This window comes from Sphaerodactylus townsendi, linkage group LG05 (genome assembly GCF_021028975.2).
Source record: "Sphaerodactylus townsendi isolate TG3544 linkage group LG05, MPM_Stown_v2.3, whole genome shotgun sequence".
Taxonomy (NCBI): domain Eukaryota; kingdom Metazoa; phylum Chordata; class Lepidosauria; order Squamata; family Sphaerodactylidae; genus Sphaerodactylus; species Sphaerodactylus townsendi.
In genome coordinates this window covers 15,839,591-15,865,991 of record NC_059429.1, presented here as the reverse complement: position 1 = coordinate 15,865,991, position 26,401 = coordinate 15,839,591, and the positions used below count along the sequence as shown (strand labels likewise).

The 26,401-nt window shown below is 47.9% G+C and overlaps 1 protein-coding gene across 1 annotated transcript in view; it reads left to right on the top strand.

The window, feature by feature from the left end:
* The window catches only part of PTPRS (protein tyrosine phosphatase receptor type S), a 362,151-nt gene that overhangs the window by 247,864 nt on the left and 87,886 nt on the right, over window positions 1–26,401 (top strand). Inside the window, 4 exon segments of the mRNA XM_048496069.1 lie at window positions 164–308; window positions 17,566–17,871; window positions 22,150–22,343; window positions 26,265–26,291. Coding sequence (XP_048352026.1) covers window positions 164–308; window positions 17,566–17,871; window positions 22,150–22,343; window positions 26,265–26,291 — 672 coding nt within the window.

Below are 26,401 nucleotides of genomic sequence, written 5' to 3'. Positions count from 1 at the left end.
CACCCCAGATGGGGCGGGGGAAACCCCTAGTAAATGACAACCTCCCCTTTCTCAGTGGGTAGAATCCCATTACAACTATGAACATGAAACTGGACAAAGAGGTTTATCTGGCCTGTTCATGCCCCTTTTTTGTGTGTCGCGCACCCCCCCACCCGCTCTGCAGGTTTCGAAGACCTTTGACCCCACATCTTCGTTCACTGTGCGAGACCTGAAACCCAACACAGAGTATATCTTCCAGCTGGCCGCTCGCTCGGCTTTGGGCCTTGGGGCCTACACCCCGGAGGTCAGGGAGCGCACCCTGCAGTCTAGTAGGTGTCTCTCTCCTTTCCCAGAATTCTCACAGGGGATTGCAGTCAGGGAGCGCTTTCAGAAGTTGGGCGCCGAGGCCTGGAATGGTGAGGGGGCGGTTGTGCAAGGGCGGGGGTAGAGTCGGGTTAGGGAAGTGGGGAGGGGGAAGGGGCTCATTTGTTTTATTGAGCGGTGCTTAATCTGAGGCTCATCTGTGCTCCTGCAATGCATTCAGTCCTCGCAGTCCACATGGGATAGAGGGGGGCGGAGACGGTCAGCCAGTGTTGAGACGGATGACGGCTTGACGTTATATTCTCCCGAGTGGTGAAGCACAACCAGTTCAACAGAAACCGAACCGGCCTTTTCCAGGGAAAGTTCTTACCTTTTCAGTGGTGTGAAAAACGTGCTGATGCTGTGGACCCCCGAACCCTCTTGGTCATCCATCTTAAGTAACTCATCCGACAAGGCACCTCGTGGCCTGTTTGCCAGCCTGGGTGAAGGAAGTCCCCCCCCTCCCCCCAGTCCTTCACCTGCCGGATCTGAGGTGCATGTGAGCTCCACTTGTCATCCCGTTGACCTTCTGTGTTGAGCATCCTGTAGGGGAGAATTGTTCCATATGACGTGGTCACCTGATCCCATTAAGAAGCAAAATTGGAGTTCAATCCAGGGCCGGGGTGGGCAGGGTGTGATTGCTGATGAGCAAGGCAGGGGAACAGATGAATATAAGAATAACAACATCATTTCAAGGGAAAGAGTTTGCCCTGCGTTTGCCTCCCCGCTTCCTTCCCCGGAACTTCCTTTATATTGTTCATCTTTAGCCTTGTGGGGACCAACCAGGACCGGGGCTTCTCGGCACTCCCCAAAACGGTGGCCCACTTGGGATTAAGGGGTCTGTATCGAAATGACAATGGGACATAAACTAGTGCTGGTTTTAGTTTAATGGATTGTCTTCCTTTGCTGTTGCCCTGGGGATGGCTCCAGTCCCTGGCCGGCAATATTCCAACCCGGGCTTTTCACAGATTTTTGCTTTATTTTTATTTTATTTTTTTGCCCCTCAAATGAGGTGGTTTCTTTGTCAGTCCCCCCACCTCCCTTCCCTTCCCTTCCTTCCTTTCTTCCTTTTCGTTTTCTTTTCCGTTCCAACCGCATGATTGGCTGTGGCAGGCTGTTCTTTGTGTTTTTCTGTCTCTTTTCATCTTTACTATACAAAGAACTCGGCCACGGGTTTGGAGTAGCCGTGAGCAGAGTGGGTGGGCGGGCGGGCGGGTGGGTGGCTGACTGGGGGCAGATGACCAGTCTGTGAAGGCCAACTTACACTTCCCATCTCCTGAGAAACCTTTAAAAAGTGGGAGTGATTCCCACTTTGCAGCTAGACTGCCTCCTTACGCTGCTTCTTTTCATGGTTCCTTCCCCGTTGGCCCTATTTTCTCTTGGGCTGGATTTATTTTTCTCCCCGCTCCCACCCCATCCCTTTTCCATTTTTTCCCCGTTTCATTTGGTGGCTTTTGCGCAGTGTGATCTAGACCACTGGGTGCTACTCCAGCGTTATAACTTAGGAGGATGCAAACGTTTCCAGGTTCCTGAGCAGAATTCAGCGGACATCCTCAGCTATGGAACCAGACATGTCTTGAGTGCATGCATAGCAATTGTTTGTTTTCGTTCAGAGGAACCTGGGAACTGTAGTCCTCGAAGGTCAGAGGGCAGGTTTTCTGAGCCTGGGCACAGACAGGGGTTTCCCCCGCAAAAAATAAGACTTGAGAGACAGTTCGATTCCCGCAGTTTGTGCACACATTCTATTTGCCCCATTGCCCTCTCAGACAAAATAATTTTGAAGGGTTGTTTTGATGATATTGATATCCAAAACAGGGATGTTTCTACGTGCTGCCAGTGCAACAAATAATTTTCAATCATTATGTGTGTCTCACCCTTCTTTTAAGGAATGTAAATCTCCACGAACTTAGTACACCACGCCACCCTTCCATTTTAACCACACAATTTTTGCAAGGTGACACCATGAGGTGAGCTGCTGCCAGTCATTTAAGACAATTCTGGCCTGGGTAGGCGTTCACAAAAGGCCAGTTCTTATATCTGTAGCCCCCCCCCCCCCCCCCATGTAATTCAGCTATCTTCAGCATCCCTTCAACAAGGGAAAAGCACCCAACTTACTCTTCACCTGAGGCCCAAACTATGTGGGGCGTCTGCTACATGAGGTCTGGCATTGGAACTTCCTTCTGGGAACTCCAATCTGAAGTGCCACAAGGGCCCAATTCATTCAGGGATGCACTGTGAGGAGGGACTTAGGCTTTTCCCCGTGCCTTTCATAATCCTGGTCCAAATTCGTTCCTTGACGCCCTGTGGAATGGAGTTCTTATAGCAAAGGAGCAGCAGTGGCGTAGGTGGTTAAGAGCTCGTGTATCTAATCTGGAGGAACCGGGTTTGATTCCCAGCTCTGCCGCCTGAGCTGTGGAGGCTTATCTGGGGAATTCAGATTAGCCTGTGCACTCCCACACATGCCAGCTGGGTGACCTTGGGCTAGTCACAGTTCTTCGGAGCTCTCTCAGCCCCACCCATCTCACAGGGTGTTTGTTGTGAGGGGGGAAGGGCAAGGAGATTGTCAGCCCCTTTGAGTCTCCTACAGGAGAGAAAGGGGGGATATAAATCCAAACTCTTCTTCTTCTTCCAAAGTCACAGAGACTGTTGACCGTCAGACCCCGATGGCCAGGCCACCCACTCTCAGTTGTCCTCACTACAGTGGTGTTCCCAAGTGCAGGTATCTGACAACGGGGACTTTTATTCTTGAAAGTGTATCTCTGGTGAACCAGATGTGTTCCCGCACTCCTACATTCCAGCTGGGTGACCTCAGGCTAGTCACAGTTCGTTCCGAGATCTCTCAGCCCCACCTGTCTCACAAGGTGACTGTTGTGTAGAGAGGAAGAGACAGGGGTTTGTAAGCCCCTTTGAATCTCCTTACAGGAGAGAAAGGATATAAATTCAAACTCTTCCTCTTCTTCTTCATCTAGATCAGTGATGGTGAACCTTTTCGAGACCAAGTGCCCAAATGGCAACCCCAAACCCACTTGTTTATCGCAAAGGCAATTTAACCTGAATACTGAGGTTTTCGTTTAGGAAAAAAAAGGTTGGTTCCGAGGCGTGTGTTACTCGGGAGTAAGCTTGGTGGTAGTCAGTGGCTCTGCTTTGAATCAACAGTGCAACTTTTCCAACGGGTGAATCACAACCCTAGGAGGGTTTACTCAGAAGCAAGCCCCATTGCCAGCAACCAATCTTGCTCCCAGGTAAAGGATCGCGCTTTAGTTCTTCGCATGAAAATCAGTGGGGTTTAACAGCGCTTATCAGGGTTACCTACACTGCTTCCCCAAAACTAGGTCTTAGGTTTAATGCTAATAATCGAGCCCAGCGGCCCAGGCCAGCCTAGATGAGATGGGGGGGGGGGCACTCTGTTTGCACGTGCCCACAGAGAGGGCTCCAAGTGCCACCTCTGGCACCCGTGCCATAGGTTCACTCCCACCACCACTGATCTAGATGCTCTACTGCAGACAAACACAGCTACAGGACTTTAAAATAAAACTGTTGGCATGACCAGTAAGGAATTCTGAGAGAAATTTTCACCGCCAGCGTCCATTGGAAAGACATAATCTAGTGTCCCACCATCTACAAAACCTTGCTGAATAAAACCATCCACCTCCAGTGTTGCATCCTCTCAAGTTATAATTGCCATCAAGTTGTATTAGGCCCATATCTGTCCATCTCTCTCCCAAACATTTTTCAGAGCCCTCCTGTCCATTCGGAGACTGTAACGCTTGCATTTTCCCTGTTCTGTTTCCTTTCTGTTAAACGTTTGATTTTATATGCAGGAACATATATACATTTTAGAGAACCTTCCATTTTTGTCGTTTTGTTTTGTTGATGCGCTCGTTCTGCCCGTCCGAAGCGAGAAAGCGTGGCGCCGGAAATGGCCAGGAACTAGCTGGTTTTTTGTTGTGGCTTCATTTTCCCCCCAAAAAAAGTATGTCAGTGGAAGTGGGGTGCACCACACATCTGCTAACCCTTCTTTCCTTCCGAATGGGAAGTGTGCGTCCCGACGTTAAGAGGCTTCTCTAGAAACCGGAGAGGCAGGGGAGAGCTGGTTGGTTTCTTTGGGCCCATTTCAGCCGCTTTGCATGTGCCCCGAAGAAGAGATCTACAGTTTTGTTTTGTTTTTTGGCTGGTTTTTAGGGTTGGGTGTTTTTTTTTTTTTTTTAATGTCTTGGTGTGTCAAGCATCTAGGCTCGGGGCGGGAACAAGGGCGGAGGTGTCAACGCTTTCTCTCTCTCTCTTTCTCTCCTTCAAACAATCCAGGGAGATTTGTTTCTTTGCCAGACGACCTGGGGGGAAGGGGTTTTGTACAGCGGTCTTGTAATGTGGTGAAAACACTTTTTGTTTTTTTCCTGGCTGGCTGCTGGAGGAACGAGTTCAATTCTTCCCTGATCCTGGTGGCATCCTTCGGCGCTCAGACCCCCCAGCTTGGGGAAGGCTTTTTGTGTCTCTTCTTCCCCCCCCCCTATGCAGCCCCTATTCCATACAGCTCCCTCCCTCTCCCCCCGCCCCCAGCCTACTCCATGGCGAGTTTTCTTTCTTTCTTCCTTCCTCTCTCTTCTTTCTCCTTGTCCGTGTGCTGGCATGTCTGTCTGAGTGCATGGGTGCTTTGTTTGAGTAAACTGCACCAACATTGTTTTTTGTTCCTTCTCTCTCTCTTTCCGGACATGTCTGCACAAGGCACCCTTCAGGAATGGAGTCTTTCAGCGCCTTCAAGGCCTGCAGAATTTCAACCTATGCAGATAGATGTGATTGTTACCTTAGGGCAGACCTGGGCATTATACGGCCCGCGGGCCACATCCGGCCCGCCGGATGACCCTGACTGGCCCCCCCTGCCGCAAGCTTGGGGAGCTGAGGTACGTCTTTTGAAAGCCTCCAAGCAGAAGCCCGGGTTGCACTTCCAGCTTACCCGGGCTTCTGCGTGGGGAACTCTCCAAAAAAGCCACTTCGCCCTACCTTTTGGCCCGGCCCTCCACAATATTTTCTGTTTCTTATGCGGCCCCATGGAAAAAATAATTGCCCACCCCTGCCTTAGGGTAATATTTTAAGGGCATCCAAGATGGCTTGGAAGCATTTTGGCTGCCCTTGAAATGCATGTGTTTTTTTTTAAATCCGGGGTGATTTTCAAAAATGCTAGTGGCCCAGGTTTCCCGCATCCTTGCAGTTTAAACTCGGATTGCCAACAGGGGGAGGAAAGGGGGGGTGCTTTTGCCACAAAGCCATGTAACTGCTTATGTAACTGGAAGTGACGTCATACGTCTCTGTGACACTCTCTTTGATGCATGGCTGGCAACTTCCAGGAGCTTTGTAGAGGATGGGGTTTGTGTCACATGATGCCGCACAACACCACTTCTGGTCACATAGTGACATCATAGCATCATTGCGGCACTCTGGCAACTTCCCAGATTTCTATGGTTTTCACCATAAAGATTCTGGGTTGTTCCTTGAGCATCGCAGAACTAAGTGACATCAGTATCTGTTATACAGCTGGAAGTAGCTTTACCTCAAAAGCTATCTCCATTTTTCTCCTGTTGCTGCTCTGCTATAGCAGAAGAGTAAGCCTAGGTTAAGCATAGGAAAATCCCTCAGTTGCTTGAGTGTGTTGTGCTGGTGTTGGGCGTCTATTGGCTAGTACCAGTGTCCTCACCACCACCCAGTGGCCCCAGAGCCACTGCAAGAGATTGAAGATATGTGAGTGTACAATGAAATATCCCAGCTGAGAAGAAAATCACAACTGGCCAATTTAGTATCCACCGATATTTTTTTCTGTTCCTCCCTCCTTCCAAAGAACTTTGGTTGGTGTAGACGATAAGCCTCTCTTCCATTTTATATTGAATTTGCTCCTTTGAAAAATGTAGGTTTGTACTGCCAGGTGAAGTATCCACTGTGATGGTTTAAAAATTACAGCATTTGTCTTCACCCTTAGTCCTCCACCACAATTACAGTGGAATGAGCATGGATTGATTTGAAGACTAGAAGATCCAATGTTGGCAAGGGACTCTTACATATCCTTCTTTTTCAGAAGACTTCGCCCCCAATTGTGGTTTGGTACCAAAGCCGTGCACTTAGGATCAGGAAAAGCTTTATGCAGATATGCCTTTCTGTCTCTCTTTCTCCATGGTTTCATGCTACCACCCCTCTCCTCTGCTCTTTCTCCAATCTATGTTCAGCTGCCTGCTTATTGCAATGTTCTCTCTCCCCCCCCCCCCCCCCCCGGTCCCGTTTCCCCTTGGCTCAGCTTTCACATTCAAATGTGCATGACTGGCCCCCACTCCGTCCGCATGCAGTGGCCTTCACTTCACTTCACTTTTCGCTGCTCTGTTAGGGTGGCACTCACAAGCATCAAAACCCAAGTTTTAATTTAAAAAATCCATTAAACTAAAGGTAAAGTATTATTTTTTGCTCTTGAAATAGTCTGGCTTTAACTCTTCAAGTACCAGAGACATTAGACTTGGATTCCTGGGGAAAATCCAAAGGGTAGGGGAGTTGTATGCTCAACTCTATGATATATATGCATTTGTGTATATATATATCTCTGTGCCTATTAAGTAGGATATATTTCTATTTCTAACCCAGCCGTAAAAGCAACACGTCCATAGTTATCGGGTCGCTTCTTTCTAATATTGAAAAGTGACACTCAGTGCACAAAATTTTGACAAGTGTATGAATCTATACATGCAGATAATCGGAAAATATAGTAAAAAGACTATGTGGATAAAAAGTGGGGAGGACAATACATACAAAACTCAAAAGGGGCAATAGATTTTTCTGTTCCCTCATAAAACGGAGCTTTCGACCCTACCATGTAACTTTTTTAAAGTGCTTTTTGTAGGATTTTCTTTTCCTTTTAAATAATGGCTTGATTTCAGTAGATGTATCCAAAGTCTATGGTACCTAAAGGGTTAAAAGAAACCTCATTGCAAAAGCTCAGTAAAAGGGGCCATTCTTGAGGCTTGGACAGTCAACTTTTAAAGTGTGCAAAAAAGCATGCGGAAAGGTGAGTACTGGCTGGTCTCAAGCAGATTCACAAATACAGTCCAACCTGTCTTCTCTTCCACCTGTCCCCGCACAGCACTCGGCCACACCCACCCCCCGCTTTGCCCGATCACCTTTACAACAAACCCGTGAGAAAAGGGACTCCTCCCCCAATTCTTTGGGTAACCTTGGTGTGACCCCAGGGTGGAAAACGGGGGGGAAACTCTTCCAAGGGGAAAAACTGACCTTGTGGTTCCCAATGTTGTCACCGTTATAGACACACTGGCATGCATGTGCACACATACGCTGCTCCCTGAAGTTCACACAGGTTGGGCTGGATTGTGAAGGAAACTCCCAGAACCATGAAATTCCACGATGGGTCTTCTCGTCAGCAAGGTCTGCGTTGGGCAGCCGTCTTTGCGCCAACAACGTGGCCGAGAAAAAAAAGTCAACCGGGTGGCCCTTCTGGCTTCCTCCCTCCACTTAGCCGGAAAGGGCACAGCAAACTCTTTTGCCTTCCTTTCCCCTGCCCCTTTCCTGTCCCTTTCCATGTTTCCCCATTCCCCCACCCTGCTGGGAAAGGAAGGGATGCGCGGCAGGTCTTCCATGTTGGAGTTTTAGAAGGGTGAGTGTGCAGCATCAGCCAATCCCAGTGGAAAAGACCCAAATCCAAGTTCCCAGATGGCACTCTACACTCTTGACTGTCTTTACGGAGCTGTACTTTTTGATTTTTTTCTGTTTTTGTTTCCTTTTTTGTTCGGTTTTTTTTCCCCTTTAGTATTGAATTTCTAAAGTGGCTAGGCTCAGGATACAAAAAGGGTAGGTGAGGTCAGGCCTGACTCTGCAGTGGGTTTCTTGCTACATGTGGGGTCTTTAATAGTGGGCATCGGGAAGTTGTGTAAGTCCAGGGGAGAAACAAGTGGTACAGTACAAGCCCCATCTGCACGTACAGAATAATGCACTTTCAATCCCCTTTCACAATGGTTTGCAAGTGGATTTTGCTATTCCACACAGTAAAACCCAGCTGCAAAGTGGATTGAAAGTGCATTATTCTGCATGTGCGGAAGTCAGTCTCAGACGAGATACTCTTTTCACACAGCAAAATTGCAAATTGGTCATCCCCATCTAGAAGTTTAAAGAAAAGACACAATCTCTTCATTTTTTCTTGCACTACATACCGTGTTTCCCCGAATATAAGACAGTGTCTTATATTAATTTTTGCTCTCAAAGATTCGCTATGTCTTATTTTCAGGGGATGTCTTATATTTCTGTAGTCTGTTCGTCAGGCATGCTTCCAAACAAAAACTTTGCTACGTCTTACTTTTGGGGGATGCCTTATATTTCACACTTCAGCAAAACCTCTACTACGTCTTATTTTCCGGGGATGTCTTATATTCGGGGAAACAGGGTAGTGGCTCAGTGGGTGAGTATATGCATGGAGATTCAGTCCCCAACGCTGAACCAAAAGAATTGTGTAGTACAGTGGTGAAACTCTTCTGTGCGAAGTACCCTAAAGATATGAGCTGAGACAAAATTTTGAACTGTTCCTCAATCAAGCCCAGCTTTTGTGGATGTGGTCGGTCTGTGTCTGGCCTCTGTTGCTCCAGTCTGCAGTCTAGCAGCTCACATTGATTGTGTTTGTTCCGCCATATAGAAAAATTCTCTGCATGTGGTAAAATAGTTTGACTTGAGGGAGAAGTCTAGGCCAGAAACCTAATCCCTGATATCTAGTTCTATAGACAACATAAAGGGGTTGGAGGATCATATGTATTTATATTCTTAAAACTAGATGCGCCAGAGTAGACTGATAAGCCTGCCGTCCAGCAAGCCGGGACCGTCCATACTAAACAATTTGTCCAGCGTCCTTGTTCTACAAATTGTCCCGATTTTAAGGAGGCTGCTGCACTGCCTTCACCAGAGCAAGGCAGTCCGCGGCAACCTCCCATGCGCCAACCCGCCAGGAGAACATGGCCTTCTGGGGCTTTACCATTTTCTGCAGCTCTGTCACAGAGGCGACAGCGGCCAACCCCCAGAAACGCCGTCGGTAACTCCCTGCGGGATTGCTTATACCGGCCGCTTCCCCGTCCCGGATCACAAAGGTGACCATCTGGTCACCTTAGCATAGAGTCTATTTCTCCCATACAAACGGAGTAGAAGTAAACTACAGTATGCCCCTGTAAGTCTCTTGTGTCATATCCTCTGTGACACAAGTTTTTGCTGGAAGGAGCTTTTGACTCTTGTTTGAGTCCCCTCAGACTGTCTGAAGTGGTTCAGTTCAGGTGCAGGACACTTACTGAGAACGAAAGCCTGGTTCACACATGCAGAAGACTCTGCATCATCGTGTTTTGACATCTGAACTGAGCACAAGAGCAAAAATTCGAATTGCGAGATGAAAATTTGCCCCTCGGAATTCCAAATATGTGCATTTTGTTCACCTCTTAACTATAAACACCAGTCAGCCTACAAACGATATTTATCAGTTATCAGTTCCACTCGCTCACAAGTGTCAAACAATGAAACAGTCTAGGATGGTTCTGTTAGAATGGCAGGAAAACATAGTTTAAAAATCATTTTTCTTATACCTTTGAGCCTTAAGCTTTCAGGATAAGAGTTATAATCTCCTATGTGGTTGATTGATTGGGTAGTTCTGTCATGGTTTTAGTTAATTGATTTTTTTTTGTTACATTATTTAATATGTTACACACATTTGAGGTTTTGTAGGTCAAAAACAGTGATATTAATTGGAGGGTTGGCAAAGAAAATAAACCAATAAATAACATGTATTATTTAGAAAGACTTTACATTTGAAGTTAAAAGATTTACCAGTAAGCAAAACCAACAAGGTAGAGAGTTCAATTCACAAAATAGGTAGAAACCAGCAAAGTTTACCACTTCAGTAGTCCTGTGATTTTACATTTTGCTTATGCATTTTATTTACGTTATAAGCTGTCTTGAGCTCCGTAAAGGAAGAAAGGCAGTTAAGAAATGTTTTGAATAAGTATTCCCCTGGGTTAAAATCCACATTCTGTTCAAGAGAGGATGAAGAAAATGGATTTACTTCCTCCCTTGGAACAAATAGAAGGCATCTTTTTCTAGCATCTTAGAGGACCCCTCAGGGGAGTTGAAAAATTTAGACAATTGTGGGGCTGAGGGCATTGAGAAAGAGGGAAAATGCTGTCAGAATGCTGTGAGAAGTGGACGGAAAGGAATGAAAGCGGGGGCTATTCAGTCTCCAGGGCACCTAGCTATCACTATCGGAAATGTTAAATTTTGATGTTAAAAACACAGTTTAACAACCCTATGAGGCTTCTCACTGTAGCTTGAATCCCTTGCAGTTTAACTCTACAATCTCTGAACAGTGGTGGGATCCAAACATTTTAGTAACAGGTTTCCATGGTGGTAGGATTCAAACTGTGGCGTAGCGCCAATGGGGCTGGGTGGGGCACGACGAGGGCATGGCCGGGCATTCCGGGGGCGGGGCATTTCTGGGCGGGGCTGTGGCAAAAATGCAGCCGCTACGCCGGTCCTTGGGCGGGAAACGAATGCACGCAGGCGCAGGCTGCCACGCACGCCGGTGCACCTCCTGCTAGACTGCTTCAAGTTTCTGCGCGCTACTGCTGAGAGGAGGGGCGTAACTAAGGCAAAAATCATGTGGCAAAATCACCAATTAGTAACCCCCTTCGGCACACAAAAATAATTAGTAACCTACTCTTGGGAACCTGTGAGAACCTGCTGGATCCCACCTCTGTCTCTGAACCAGAAGCTGAGACCTTAAGTGGTCAAGGCCTCATCCACAGCCTAGAGTGACTGAGGAGATGAGGGTTCAACATGACCATCGTCCAATTAATCTTTGTTTCAAAATTTAAAAATCGCCTCAGAGGCTGCAATTGTGACCAAAAGAACAGCAAAGACGCTGGAATGATCTAAATTGCCTCTTCTGTCATCTGCCTTCATTTCTCAACACAACAGTCTCCCTCTGCTAAAAAAAAGACAAGGAAAACCAATGTTCAAATAGGTCCTCTATTTCAGTACTGGATTTGTATGCCACTTTTCAACTTGAGCATCTCTCAACATTCATAAAAAGCATCAGTTACGTTAATATTGTTTCAGGAACGAAGCTGGAAATGAAGTGGGTGCAGATTGAGAATGAGGAGGTGGATACCTTGAGAAATGGGGGTTTTTTTGTAAATTTAGGGGGAATGTGATCGCCCCTCTTTGAGGCTGCTGCTTTTCTCACCCATTTCCCTCATTTGTTACCCCAGCCACAATATATACACACACAGCAGGGAGAAAGAAATGAGTTACCCAGATGGCAAATATTCAAATATTAGCAGTCAGCAGATTCTCAGAGAATTTTGAGCCAGTGGAACAAATTAGGATTCATCCACTTATCTGTCACATTTCAATTTTCAGAAAGTAAACAACGTTAAATGTACAGGAATCCTTTGGGATTTTTGCTGCTGAGTTGATTTCCAGCAGCTGCATGATTGTATTCTGAGGATGGGGTTACCAATCTCCAGGGAGGGCCTGGTGATTTCCCAGGATTAGAAATGCTATCCAGATGACAGAGATCCGTTCCCATGGAGAAAATGGCGGCTTTGAAGGGTATTACACCTTGCTGAAGTACCTTCTATTCTGTCCCTAAATCAGAGGTGGGATCCAGCAGGTTCTCACAGGTTCCCGAGAGTAGGTTACTAATTATTTGTGTGTGCCGAGAGGGGGTTACTAATTGGTGATTTTGCCACGTGATTTTTGCCTTAGTGATGCCCCTCCTCTCAGCAGTAGCGCGCAGAACTCGAAGCAGTCTAGCAGGAGGTGCACCAGCGTGCGTGGCAGCCTGCGCCTGCGTGCATTTGTTTCCCGCCCAAGGACCGGCGCAGCGGCTGCGTCCTTGCCCCAGCCCCGCCCAGGAGTGCCCCGCCCCCGGAATGCCCAGCCATGCCCCCGTTGTGCCCCGCCCAGCCCCATTGGCGCTACACCACAGTTTGAATCCCACCACCATGGGAACCTGTTACTAAAATTTTTGGATCCCACCGCTGCCCTAAACCCTGACCTTTTCAATCACCAACTCCCAAATCTCCCAAAAAATTTCCAACCCATAAATGGCAAACCTATCTGAGGGTCCGTTACAAAATTTCTGCAATGAGCCTTTAATGAACAGTTGCGAATTCCAGAGGTGTGGCTGAAAGGCACCATTCAGTGGTTGGAGGGGAGGTGGAAACGGACTGATTTCTTTCCATCGTCACCCCATTATTTGTTGAAACCGATGGATGCCGTCCTAATCCACATTAAAAAAAAGATTATCAATACAGAGCAGAATTCAGTCTAGGATGGGTTCTCTGCACGATGCTGAATCAGGGCAGCTGACATAGCCACCGTTACCTGTCGAGCATCGTGGGAAGGGCGGGGGTTCAAACTTGGGTTCCATTTCATGCCTAAACCTTTTGGCATGTTATTTCCATAACTGCTGAGTACATTTTATTCCACCATTCTGAAGAGAGCTTAGGTGCGGATTCTGCAAGGGCCTCCGCAGCGGCTTTCCCACCAGCGTATATGATGCCGGTGGAGCCCTGGGGCCATGACCCTCGGAAGCACCTCTGTTTTGTTTCCCCACACTTACCCCCACACTTACCCTGGAGCTCCACAGGGAGAGAAGATAAGTGTGGGGAACCTCCAATCCGGTGCTGTTTGCACGGCGCCAGCAGGGAAACGCTGTTTTCCAAAAGCCTCACTCATTGAGTAAGGCAGGAAAACGTTTCCACCCCGATATTGGGGGGAATATGGAGTGCTACCCTCATTGTGAGAGAGCAGCTTAGCCATGCAAACGCCAGCACCCTAGGAGGCCGGTACGTTTTTGCCAGCCCCAGAGGAGGCTGTTTTTTGGGCTATCTGGGAATCCACCAAGATCTCTGTTCCCCATTTTACCACAACCCTTCATGGTAGATTAGGCGAAACACTCACAGTAAAATGGTGCAGCTAGTGAGGATTTCGATCGAGGTGTCCCAATTCCAGTCCAACGTGCTAACCACTACAAGTGCTTTGATTCCTTGTGTGAAATTGGACCCCAAAGGATCAAGTGGGAGGAGGAGGGGATGGTATCCCTGAAGCGGGGAAACAGTGAAGCCAGAGTCACACCTAGAAACCCACCAGGAGTCTGGCCTGGCCTCCACAGGCTCTCTCGTAAGAAAGTCATAAAGTTAGCTGTTGCGGAAGGTAGGTAAAACAGACTGCAAGGACTCGGAAGGATTTGTGTTACGTTTATATATTATTTGAGATTTTATTTTTTGCATTATCTTTATTTCCCTTCCTCTGATATGTATGCGTGTATATTTGTTCCTGTCAAAGGCAACTGTTTTGCTTTATTGTTAATTTGGGGTTCTTTTGCTTTCTAAGCTTGTTAGTTTGGTTCGATACGCCCTCTTTATATTTGAGCGGCTGGCAGAGTGTTGGAAGACCGTTTGCCGAGGGTGGGTGGGAGACGGGGTATAAGAAGTTAACTAGAATCTTTGCAGGACAACGTAATAAGCTTAAAGGGCTACAATTATGGGGAGAGACCCGAGGAATCCCTCACCTCCAGTGGGCTCCCAATTAAGTTCTAATGCCCCAGTTTATTCCTGGGGCTTTTTTCAGGCGCTAGGAAAGAAGGTGGCTAGTTCTCCTTGGGGTCTTAGGGACTATCAGTTGGAGACGTGTCTAGCCAAAAGCCAGGGGGAGGGAGAGAAAAATTTTCTCTCTTTCTCACAATACTAGAACCAGGGGGCATTCATTGAAAATGCTGGGGGGAAGAATTAGGACTAATAAAAGGAAACACTTCTTCACGCAAGGTGTGATTGGTGTTTGGAATATGCTGCCACAGGAGGTGGTGATGGCCACTAACCTGGATAGCTTTAAAAAGGGCTTGGACAGATTTATGGAGGAGAAGTCGATCTACGGCTACCAATCTTGATCCTCCTTGATCTGAGATTGCAAATGCCTTAGCAGACAAGGTGCTCAGGAGCAGCAGCAGCAGCAGAAGGCCATTGCTTTCACATCCTGCAGGTGAGCTCCCAAAGGCACCTGGTGGGCCACTACGAGTAGCAGAGTGCTGGACTAGATGGACTCTGGTCTGATCCAGCAGGCTCGTTCTTATGTTCTTATGTTCTTAAAAGATACAGCACACCTCACAAGTCAATCCTGTGCACCTTTTCTCAGGAGCGGCTCCCTTTCAGTTCAGTGGGGCTTATTCCCAAGTAAGTTCACGCATAGGGTTATAAACTTGCTCAATTTTTTCTTAAAAAATTCCCAGATTGAACTCTCATAGTCACAAAACACTGTAAAGCAAAAAAAAAAAAAATTACCTCTTTTTATCACCGACGTATCCCTTTAGTGGCTTCAAACAATTGATTTTGTTGCAGGCTACGAAGGACAGTAAAGATTAGCTTTATTTGAAAGTTTTCAGCTCTTAATATGGAATAATAACAGAGCCAGGGTGAAGCAGTTATACAAAGACCCAGTGGACATGGAGCGCTTCCCATAGCGTTCCTTGCCTTACAGTGCCTTTGAAGTGGGGTCTGTTCATGTTTCCTTGTTTACATGCGAGGAGGCGCCGCACTGCCTGCTGGATGCCTTGCCTGCCCCTGCTTCTGGGTTGCTCCCCCATCCGGTGCGAGATTGAACATGGTTGGCTGTTTTCTTTCTTTCTTTTTTTTTGCATTAACCCACCCACCCCTCTCCTTTCAGGGATTGACGGCCAGCATTTCCCTAAAACCGTGGTGGCGAACCTTTGGCACTCCAGATGTTATGGACTACAATTCCCATCAGCCCCTGCCACCATATCCAATTGGCCATGCTGGAAGGGGCTGATGGGAATTGTAGTCCATAACATCTGGAGTGCCAAAGGTTCGCCACCACTGCCCTAAAACAACAACAATAACAGCCTGCATAATATCGATACAGGGAATATCGATATTACATTTAAAGGGCATTAAAAAGCCGGCAATGTTCAATCTTGCATTGGACAGGGGAGCAATCCAGAAGGAGTGAGCCCCCAAAGCAAGGGGGAAACATTGGGGTTTCCCCACTCTCGCCAACCATGGGGCTTCTGGGATCCTAAGCTCCACAAGTGTGATCATGTCAGTATAGGAAACCTCTGCCCCAGAGGAAACTTACCCTCGCTGCAGGGCAGAGCATCAGTGAATAATCAGCGAAATACCCAATTAACTTCGTTTTTTTCCTTTTGCTCTGCTGAAACGGCACTGCCTAATCTCTTGTGCCAATGGTTTTTGTGACATATCACATCTTTTTTTTTCAAAGGGATTTGCTGGATTGGGAAGAAACGAGTGTTGCCGTGTTGGAAATTAAATCAAAAACAGTGTGGATCTTTAGCTTTGACCGTAAGGATCTGTTTGTAGCAGGCAGGTTTTGAGGGGAGGAAAAGGGGAAACGCACCTACCCCTGTTCTTCTTTCTCAAACATTCCTCCTTTTATTGCGGATGTGCAGTTCACGCAGTTTGCTTTCGTAAAGAGCCGCTGCAGAATTATTCATAAGTATGCAACACAGGTTGCCATGTGGTGCAGGCTGAGCTGCATAGTCACAAACGGGATCTGCCAGCTGAAAATATATTTAGCATGCCATTCAAAGGTCGTTTCCCCACTTACCTGCTGCTGCGCGCTACTCTCCCCAAGTAGCGCGGGGTCCCCCGGCACTCCCCACTACAGGGGCGGTGACAACGCAGCAGCCCCGACGCTGCCACTGTCGCGCCCCCTCAGCGCGCGTCATTCCTGGCGCTCCTCGAAACGGCGCCTTTTGATTACCCCGCACAGAGTCATCACGGGGTCATGGGGAAGCCCAGGAGTGCGCCAGAAATGACACGCGCTGGGAGTAGCGCACAGCAACCTTTGGTCGAGGTAAGTGGGGAAACAACCAAAAACAGGCTTATTTTCAGATGACAGATCTGCTACCACCCTTCAACAGCCACAAAACTTTTAGCTGGTAGGACTCCCATTTCAGGATCATTCCCTTCTTGTGGCCGTCCTCGGGAGTGAGCATCCTGGGACACCTTGCGTGCAGAGGGTCGTTCTTTGAAGAAAATAGGAATTTCTAGGGAATGTTTCTCTCGCGTCTGTTCCTCATATAACATTTGCTTCTGCCTGAATGGTGGTGGACCAACTCATAGGTTCACCCGCTTGGATTTTTCTGGAATGATTAATGGGTGAGCTGTTCTTTCGGGAACTTCCCCGAATCTCTCTGGATGAGCCTTTCCGAGACAACGCTTTTGATATTAGCACATCCCAGGGACCAGCTCTAAAGCAGAGAGCAACCAGAGGCATATCGGGGAAAATAGCGCCCGGAGAGAACTCCTTCTCCGGGCACCCCACCTCACCCCCATGCCTCCCCCGAGTCAGGCCCCCCAGCCTCCGTGCAGGCTGGTTTTTGCCCAAAAGCTGGCGTGCACGGAGGTCGGGGGCAAGGATCAGTGGCAACAGTTGGCTGCCAGCCAGCAAGCCCCCCTTGCTTCCCTGCGTGCCAGCTCCTGAGCCGGCTTGAAGGGCGGTGGGGGGTGGGCTACGTGGCATGCAGCTGGGGCACATGCCGTTTGGTCATGGGGGATCCGGGCACCCCCCCCCCATGTCACCAAAAGGCATGCGCCCGGGGAACATGGGTGACCCCATGCCCCTATAGCCGTGATGGCGAACCTTTGGCACTCCAGATGTTATGGACTACAATTCCCATCAGCCCCTTCCAGCATGGCCAATTGGCCATGCTGGCAGGGGCTGGTGGGAATTGTAGTCCATAACATCTGGAGTGCCAAAGGTTCGCCACCACTGCCCTATAGGCCACATGCCTCTGAGAACAACTGTTATATTGGGAGAGATGTTTTTTTGTTGGAACAGTCCAGGAGACCCTCGGCGAGCACTCTTGCATCTCTTAGTTTGCTTTGTCAGTTTTGTGTTGAAATATTCCCTTACTTAATTTATGTTGCGGATTTATTTTTTATTCATTTCAAATGCAAGCTTTTCTTTTTCTTTTTTGCTTTAAATTTAAATCTTCCTAAATCAAATTTTTGTATGTTTTATTTTAGATTTTTTTGTTATCATTTTTCTTTTTTTCTTTTATCTTTCCCATCTTTTGTTTTTTTCCCCCCATCCTCTTGTCCCCTTTCTCCTTTTCTCCTCCTGCCTACCTTTCCTCCCTGGACTACCCTGCCACTACCCCAACTCCTCCCATAGAACCGTCTGCCCCCCCTCAAGACATAAAATGCGTCAGCGTCAGATCCACGGCCATTCTGGTAAGTTGGCGGCCTCCTCCGGCCGAAAGCCAAAATGGAGTCTTGGATGGATATAGCGTCCGCTATCGAGCCCTGGACTCGGAGGACACAGAACCGCGAGAGGTGAACGACATTGCCCCAGCGACCAATCAGATCCTCCTGGAATCGTTGGAGAAGTGGACAGAATATCGCATCACCGTCACAGCGCATACGAAGGTGGGGCCAGGCCCTGAAAGCGCACCGGTCATCATTCGTACCGACGAAGATGGTAATTTTTTATCCCTCTTTTCTTTTGGGTCTCTCTGTTGCAGAATCAAAACAAAAGCAAAGAATCCTGGGAGACTGTGATTTCTCAGACTTCTGTATTAAAGCAGAATGTCCCCACTCGGCCTCTGCGATCAGCAGAGGCCAATCTGCTGGTGATCCCCGGGCCCTCAATGATGCGGCTGGCCTCCACACGGGCCAGGACTTGTACAGCACTGGCCCCGGCCTGGTGGAACACCCTTCCTCCAACTGTCCGGGCCCTGCGGGACCTGGGTGAGTTCCACAGTGCCTGTAAGACTGTGCTGTTCCACCGGGCCTTTGGAGTGTCCGGCCGCTGATATGGTGCCCCCTTACTGCTCTTTACTGCTCCTTGCTTTGGGGCTGTTACATCAGGGTCCCCTCATATTGAGGGGCCCGCCGTCCCCCCTTTTGGGGGGTAGGTTTTAAATTGGGGTTTTGGATGCCCTGTCTCTTTATGTACTTATTCTTTTCGCTGTTTTATGAGTTTTAAGTTATTTTATTGATGATATGGGATGGAGCCTATGTATTTATATTTTATGTATGACTTGCTCCTAACTGACGTTGAATTGTGTTGTTTACCGCCCGGAGCCCTTTGGGGATCGGGCGGTATAAAAATTGAAGCAATCAATCAATCAATCAATCAATCAATCAATCAATCAATCAATCAATCAATCAATCAATCAATCAATCAATCAATAAAATTGGGAGCACGCTTACACCCTGAAAAGATGATCATCGAGCATGTGGAAGAGTAGCAGTTACCCTCCCTCTCAGGAGACCCCCCCTACTTTATTTATCCTTGTTTTTCTTGTTTAACGTGCCTCTATTGAAGGGGTAGGAGGTCTGCTATGGTAACTCATGCAGAGATGCAACGGTCTCCACTGAGGGTGCACAACTTTCTTTGCATCTCTGCATGAGCAGAGACATGGTGGAATTACTTGCCCCCAAAGGAAATTGGAAGGAGGGGTGACAAGGAACTTCACCCTCTTCCCAGCACTGAAACATCTTGGGGTGGGGGCAGGGGGGGATCCATTTGCCGTGTTATGAGGTTGCATGTACATTGCACCCAACTCGTGCCAGAACTTCTTGTGTAGCTTGGCTCCCTGTTGAGATTGCAGAGTGCCCCCAAGCGTGATGGGATGCGCACACACACACAAATGTGGAAATCGGGAGTTGTCTGAAGCAGAGGGCCCCCAGGTAGACCCACCTGCTGCAGGTAGACCCACCTGGAGGTGCAGTAGGGAATAGCTTTACAGCTCCCTTCAGCATCAAGTTTTGCTCAAAGTGCATCAGTTTTTGTGATGAATAAGCAGACAGTGGCATTAAATTGACTGGGGTCACTCGATTCCCTGGATCAGAACCTATTCGATCCATTGTCTCTCTGTCTCAGCTTGAATTGCCTGCAGCTGTCTTCTCTGATCAGCTGCTAGCTTGGCACACACTGTTGGGAATTGGGACCTCAAACCACATGGCTTCTTGGAGGAGACCCAAGGATCCTGGCCTTCCACGAGTGGCATTTGCTAAGACGTTCCTCAGTGGATGCTTAGTCAAAGCCTGAGAGGTGCACCATGTTCTGAACGTTTATAAAAAGCATTAACATCCTGCATTAGTGCAATACAGCTTCTGGAATACAGCGGGTTGAATTTGTAAAATAAGTGTTCTGTGAAGGTTTCCTCTGCAGTGTTTGACTTCCAGAGCCAGGCTAAACACAAAGAAAAACCTTTCTTAGCTTCTTGGTGCCACGCTCACAAATAAAGGGTGAGATCTTATTTGTCCACGGACATGGGATGCTCAGCCCTCCCCCTTCCCTACATCCAGGGGCGGAGCACTCACGGGGACATGTGGGGTCACATGTCCCTGGGCACACATCAGCTGGTCACGTGGGGGGGCAGAAAATCACCCCCACACCCCTCCTGTCGGCCCCGCCCCTCCAGTCTGTTCCTTCAGCCAGCGGAGCCTCCACCAGCCGAAGGAGCAGCCTGGCTGTGACGGCCTGCAGCAGGCTCCCGCCGGCTAAGGTAAGTGGGGCGCAGGGTTGGGGGAAGAACCCAGAGCAGGTGTTACCCCGGGCGCCATTTTCCCCTTACACCTCTGCCTACATCCACCTCATTCCCCTCTTCTGCACCCTCCTTTTGATGGTACACACCTGTACCACCTTCTGCTTTTATTCATGAATACGACTGACCCGTAACCCACACATTTGGGCTGTCGCTGTATTTTGTGTGATCTCTGTATAATTTAGTCCATAGAGGCGAGAGACTGGAACGTTCTCCGCTCAGCTGCTGGAAGATTTATTCAGCCATGCCGCTGAATAAAGCACACCCGAGACCTGGTCTGGAAAGGATTGCTCATGATCCCCCAGCTGATCCTAAAATCAAGCTGAAGCAGCTAGTTGGAAATGTGTTGGGGGGGGGGGACTAACTTGACCCCCAAATTCACACACAAATTCTATATTGAATCTGTGTCGCTGGGAGTTCCCAGCCTCTCTCCAAGAAACCAACTGACTTGCTCATTAAAGGAGTCTCTGATGCAGTCTTTCTGGAGTCTTGGAGCAGCAGTGGCGTAGTGGTTAAGAGCAGGTGTACTCTAATCTGGAGGAACTGGGTTTGATTCCCCGCTCTGCCGCCTGAGCTGTGGAGGCTTATCTGGGGAATTCAGGTTAGCCTGTGCACTCCAACACATGCCAGTTGGGTGACCTTGGGCTAGTCACAGGTCTTCAGAGCTCTATCAGCCCCACCCACCTCACAGGGCGTTTGTTGGGAGGAGAGAAGGGAAAGGAGTTCGTAAGCCCCTTTGAGTCTCCTATAGGAGAGGAAGGGGGGGGGGGTTAAATCCAACTCTTATTTTTCTTCTTCTCCTTGGTCACTTGAAGAAATAGGGTTGCTGCTTGAAGTTACCTCAGCTTTCTCTTTGAGCCTGTTTTGGCTGTGGTGCATTAGCATATTGGTGGTAGGTGCCCTTAAGTCACAGCCAACCTATGGCAACCCCCATAGAGTTTTCAAGGCAAGAGACCAACAAAGATACTTTGCCATTGCCTGCGCAGCAACCCTGGACTTCCCTGCATGTCAGGAAAAGGTGGTGGGCCTTCGTTATTCCCCTGATTAAAGGCACCATTAATTTGTGAATCTTGGAACCAAGCCCTGTTAAACCCATACTCAAATTAGCAATGTAGTTTTTTTAAAAAGTCATTTATGGAGGATAAGCTTGTTTGCGACTGCTGTCCATGAAAGACAGGTGAATCCTTCCTATTCATGGGCACGATAGCCTATCAGGGACAGGTGACAGAGCATTAGTCATCTCTATGACCCCTTCCGCACATGCAGAATAACGCACTTCCAACCCACTTTCAATGCACTTTGCAGCTGCATTTTACTGTGCAGAATAGCAAAATCCACTTGCAAACAATTGTGCGAGTAGATTGAAAGTGCATTATTCTGCAGGTGTGGAAGGGCCCCATGTGAGCCTGTTTATGAGTCTCCCAGGTCATCTGGCTGGTTAGCAATTCTTGTGCTCTTTCCTCACGCCCGTGTCAAAAGGATGACACCGGACTGTCTGTCAAAGAGAATAAGGGTGTGTTGAATAGGAGGGTTCTGAGAAGCCTTCCAGATAGGGGTGGCAGCCTCGAGATAGAGGAGCAGCAGTGGCGTAGTGGTTAAGAGCAGGTGCACTCTAATCTGGAGAACCGGGTTTGATTCCCCACTCTGCCACTTGAGGTGTGGAGGCTTATCTGGGGAACCAGATTAGCTTGTGCACTCCAACACAGGCCAGCTGGGTGATCTTAGGCTAGTCACAGCGCTTTGGCGCTCTCTCAGCCACACCCACCTCACAGGGTGCCTGTTCTGGTAGGGGGAGAGGAGAAGGGAAAGGAGATTGTAAGCCCCTTTGAGTCTCCTTACAGGAGAGAAAGGAGGGATATAAATTCAAACTCTTCTTCTTCTTCTTCTTGGCTAGGCTTTGCCATTATGCTGTGAGACCAGAAATTGCAACCCAGACTCAGCTATGGCCAAAGGAGGATTGTTAATAGTGCACAAGATGCCTCTGGCATGAAATCCGTTCATGCCGACAGTGTGCAGGTCAAAACAGCATACCACAAGCCTTGGTACAGATGTGGGGCAACTGCATGAGTTAGTTGAAGCCATGTTGTTGCGTACATACACACTGTTATCAACTGAGCCTTTCCCGTATCCAAGCTGAAACGTGCGCCCATTTTTTCCTCTGTTTCTCTCTTCCTGTCCTTCCACTCCTTTGCTTTCTCTTCCAGTGCCTAGTGCCCCACCTCGCAAGGTGGAAGTGGAGGTTCTGAATTCGACTGCCATCCAAGTGTTCTGGCGTTCACCCATCCAGAACCGCCAGCACGGGCAGATACGCGGCTACCAAGTCCACTACGTGTGGATGGAGAATGGAGAGGCCAAGGGCTTGCCCCAGATCAAGGATGTGATGCTGGCTGACGCTCAGGTGTGGAAATCTGCTTTTTAAACCCATTGGATGGTTCTAGCCTACTGTGATCATGCCAGGCCAGGAAACCTGTGCACTTTGTCATCCAGAGAGGAAATGGGTATCAGGCTACCCTTCTAAAAAGACGGGTTGCTTTGGTCCTTGACAGGTACTGCCTTTCCAAGATTCTGAGCCTATGTTTTTTATTTATTTATTTATTTATTTTATTAATTAGGTTTATAGACCGCCCTCCCCCGGAGGGCTCAGGGTTAGGGTTAGGTTTAGGTTAGGTTTATAGACCGCCCTCCCCCGGAGGGCTCAGGGTTAGGGTTAGGTTTAGGTTAGGTTTATAGACCGCCCTCCCCCGGAGGGCTCAGGGTTAGGGTTAGGTTTAGGTTAGGTTTATAGACCGCCCTCCCCCGGAGGGCTCAGGGTTAGGTTTTTGTCCACATTAGGGATTTTATGCAATTCCCCCTGTCCCAATTTCTCCCTGGACTGGGGAGATTGAAGCTACCTGATTTTCACTGCCAAGCAGCAGTAACGCATAAGCCACCTGCCATTTATTTCCCAACGTTGATCAGACTGCTGCGTGCAGCTTTCGCCCGCATTAAAAGCGTTGCCACGAAAAGGATTTTGATGTGTGCGTTGATAAAATGGCAGGGTGTTTTTTTTCCATTCCTGTTGGCACTCTTCTGGGACCCGTGTACCTATATGCTCACATGCTTCCTCGCCAGAGAGGAGTGTCATTAAAATGCCACACACACACACACACAAAGAGATGTATGCGCTAATTAAAATCGTGTTGCAAAAAGCTTCGCTCGCTCCCTGTTTGTGCTGTTGGAAACCAATGTGCAGATGAGGACATCCCTGTTATTAACCAAATGGCAGGGAAGGGACGCGCCAGACGGGAGCGGCAAAGCTGTGCATGTGAAGCTGTGTTTGCCAAATCTGGAATTAAATTTAGACATCCTTCAAGGGAAAACCAGGAGGCAGGCAAAATAGAACGCGCGACTCCCCCCAGCCTGCGGAGCAGCGATGGAAGAGGGGACATATGCTCAGCCCTCAATCGTACATGGCAATCCATAAATTTAGGCACTTCTATAAATAATAAACAGCAGCCGCGGAGGTGAAGTTTAGCTGCTTGAGGTGGGAAATCTGAGCAGTATCTCCCACTTCCTAATTAACACGGAGCGTAATCTATTAGGAAGGATTTTCTGTGCAGCCGTCATTAATCACATCGGAAGAACACCGTTAGACCAGAATATCCAGTATCTGGGGATGGATCCAGACTAGGTATTTCCATGGATGTGTGGATTGTTGCTCGTGGGGCACAATGTTTTTTGCTCCCCCCACCACTCCACGTGCCCCTTAAAGTGCCCTTCTGAGGGCAGAGGGGGCTCACAAGCAAGATTTTGGGGGATCATTTTGGGCTGCCATGGGAGGCAGAAATGCTAGCCTGGATCCAGCCCTTTGTTTTCTGGCAGCGGCCAGTGAGATACTTCTGGGATGTTTACAGACATCAGCATTCAGAGGTATGCCGCTTCTAGAGACGGGGGTTTCTTTTTTGTTATTGTGGGAAACATCTGTTCAAACCCCTGTCCTCCCTCTGTTAATGTTGCAATAAAAACAGTAATGTTTGGCGCCTTTGATAGGCTTAGGATGCGTGTGTTTTTGTGAGGCTCCCATTCATTCTAAATAGGCCTGGGTGATAAGGATTTGCTGTGGATTCTGCCCATTTGGCTCAAGTTTGTAGGTCTCCCACTCTGCTGCCTTAGGAGTGCCCAGTATCTGCAACCTCTCTTGGTGGCTGGTCTTTAAAAGTCAAACAGCTGAGTGCATTCTTAAGATTTAAACTTCCCCGTGCATGCTCGTGGGTATAAACAGAATATGGTCTTTGCAGTCTGTCAGGGTTACAAGCGAAAGAGGAAGCAGAAAGGGTTTGTGATCCTTGCCTGAGAGGGCCAAGAATCCTACAAAGGGCCTGTTTTTCACTTCTCCCCAGCAGCATTTCAGCCCACCTATAACTTCCATACCGTAATTTCAACCCATGTCCAGATGCCTCAGTCACATCCCTGAGATATTCCTGAGAAATTTAACGCATTATTCAAAGTAATGTATTGTGGGTAATGCTGAAGGGATAGCTAACTGGTGGCCCCAAGAGTCAGTCTAGCTCCAGCTGATCCAAAGGGCACCCCTTTCATTATGACTTTCCAGCGTTTTCCTCTTTGTGACCAAAGGGCTCCCCTCCACCATGGTGTGAACAACAATGGCAAAAGCCTCTCTTTACACACATCAGCTGTTTGTTCTCTTTTGTCCATAGACTGATTCATAGGGAAACTGAGGTTTGTGATAAAGGGCAGCTTTGCCAGAGCCTTTTTTTTTTTGTCACATTGGAAAGGCCTTAATGAGCCCTTTGCCCCAATCTTGGCTTATGTAATAGTGAATTAGTGAGTAAAACAGAATAAGTAGTGAATTTCTTGAACATTTTGTTGCCCTTAGAAAAACCCTTCCTGTTTTCAGCAATATATAACCCCCAAAAGGTTTTGAAGGTGTTTTGGGGAAGGGGGCAGGCAAGGAAGCAGTTCCTTTCTGTTGCCTTGGAACTACAGCAATCTCTCCTATTTGTTTTGTTGCACTGCTGCACGACACAGCAAAAAGGGAAGAGCATCAGAGCAAAGATGTTGATAGTAAAACTCTCTATTTCTCCCAGAGGGTTGGATGCAGTCCGGTGTGCCTCCAACAAGTTCTTTATATAAGGAGAAACTTCTTTGGTTTCCACATTGCTGCTGTAGCTTCTAACACAATCAGCTCTCGTTGAAAAATAATAAATCTCTAATCCCTTTCATTGCAAATATTTGCCTTTCTCCTTATATCTCCACAATGAAAAGGGCTGCAAACTTCCTTTTTAAAAAAATGAAACCTGGGAGTTCAGAGCCCCTACTATACAGATTGTTACAACAGTATTCAAATGTCTGGGAGACAGTGGGGGCGGGGGAGAGAGATAATAGCCACTGCAGTATCAAGGAAAATGACCACCCTGTGGGTGGACCAGAAAAATCCTAATTTTTCCATGTGCATTACAGCAATCCAGGTTCTGCTATGATCTTTCTCAAAAGTTTACAACAAAGAAGGTTTGAGAAAGATCAGTGAAAAGTCTAGGGCCCCTTCTGCACATGCAAAATAATGCGTTTTCAAACCACTTTCACAACTGTTTGCAAGTGGATTTTGCTATTCCACACAGCTTCAAAGAGCACTGAAAGCAGTTTGAAAGTGCATTATTCTGCATGTGCAGAATGAGCCTAGGAAACCCCAGACCAATGCACTATAATATTGTGGGGATGAGGGAAACAACCCTCCTTTCCAATAGCCTTTTTGCCAATGGCAAATAACCTGTGTGGGAAAGGCCTAAATGTGCATTCAAGCAGATTCAGGTTTGCTTTCTGTCCTAGTTGCACCAGCTTGTAGCCAAAGCCAACTGACTCTATGGCTCTGCACCATCATCCCATTCATGATGTGACTTGATCCCTACGAATTGCCTGAGATTGCAAAGTTAAGCACATTGAAGCCCTGTTAAACTTTTTGCCAGAACAGTAGCCGACTGAGAAATAGATGTGCGAACTTGAAAGGTCGGAATTGGGGTAGGGGGTAGGGGAGTGTTATTTCAGCACCCTTTGAAAACTTTTTTTTTTTTTGCTCTAGCAGCTGTTTCTTCAACTTTGGGTTAGTTCAAAACACAGTGCCTATGAGTTGGCCAACAATGGCTGCATATCCTACTAACCTCCACACCTTCTTATACTTCCTTCTCCTTTGCCTTGGATGTCCCCTGTCTTCCGGGATCTGCATTTCACTTCCGGGCGGATTCCTCCACGCTCCCTCTGTCTCACGCTGTTCTTTCTTTCTCTTCTCTTCTTCATTCTCCCCTGCATATCCTCTCTTGCTCAGTGGGAAACCGATGACACTGCGGAATATGTAAGTAAAATGCTCCCCCCCACCCACCCGCCCTCCTTTGCTCTGCTCCCTCCCTTTTCATTGGTGATGGTGTGGACTGATTTGTTTCGTATTCCCCTTCTCTCTTCTAA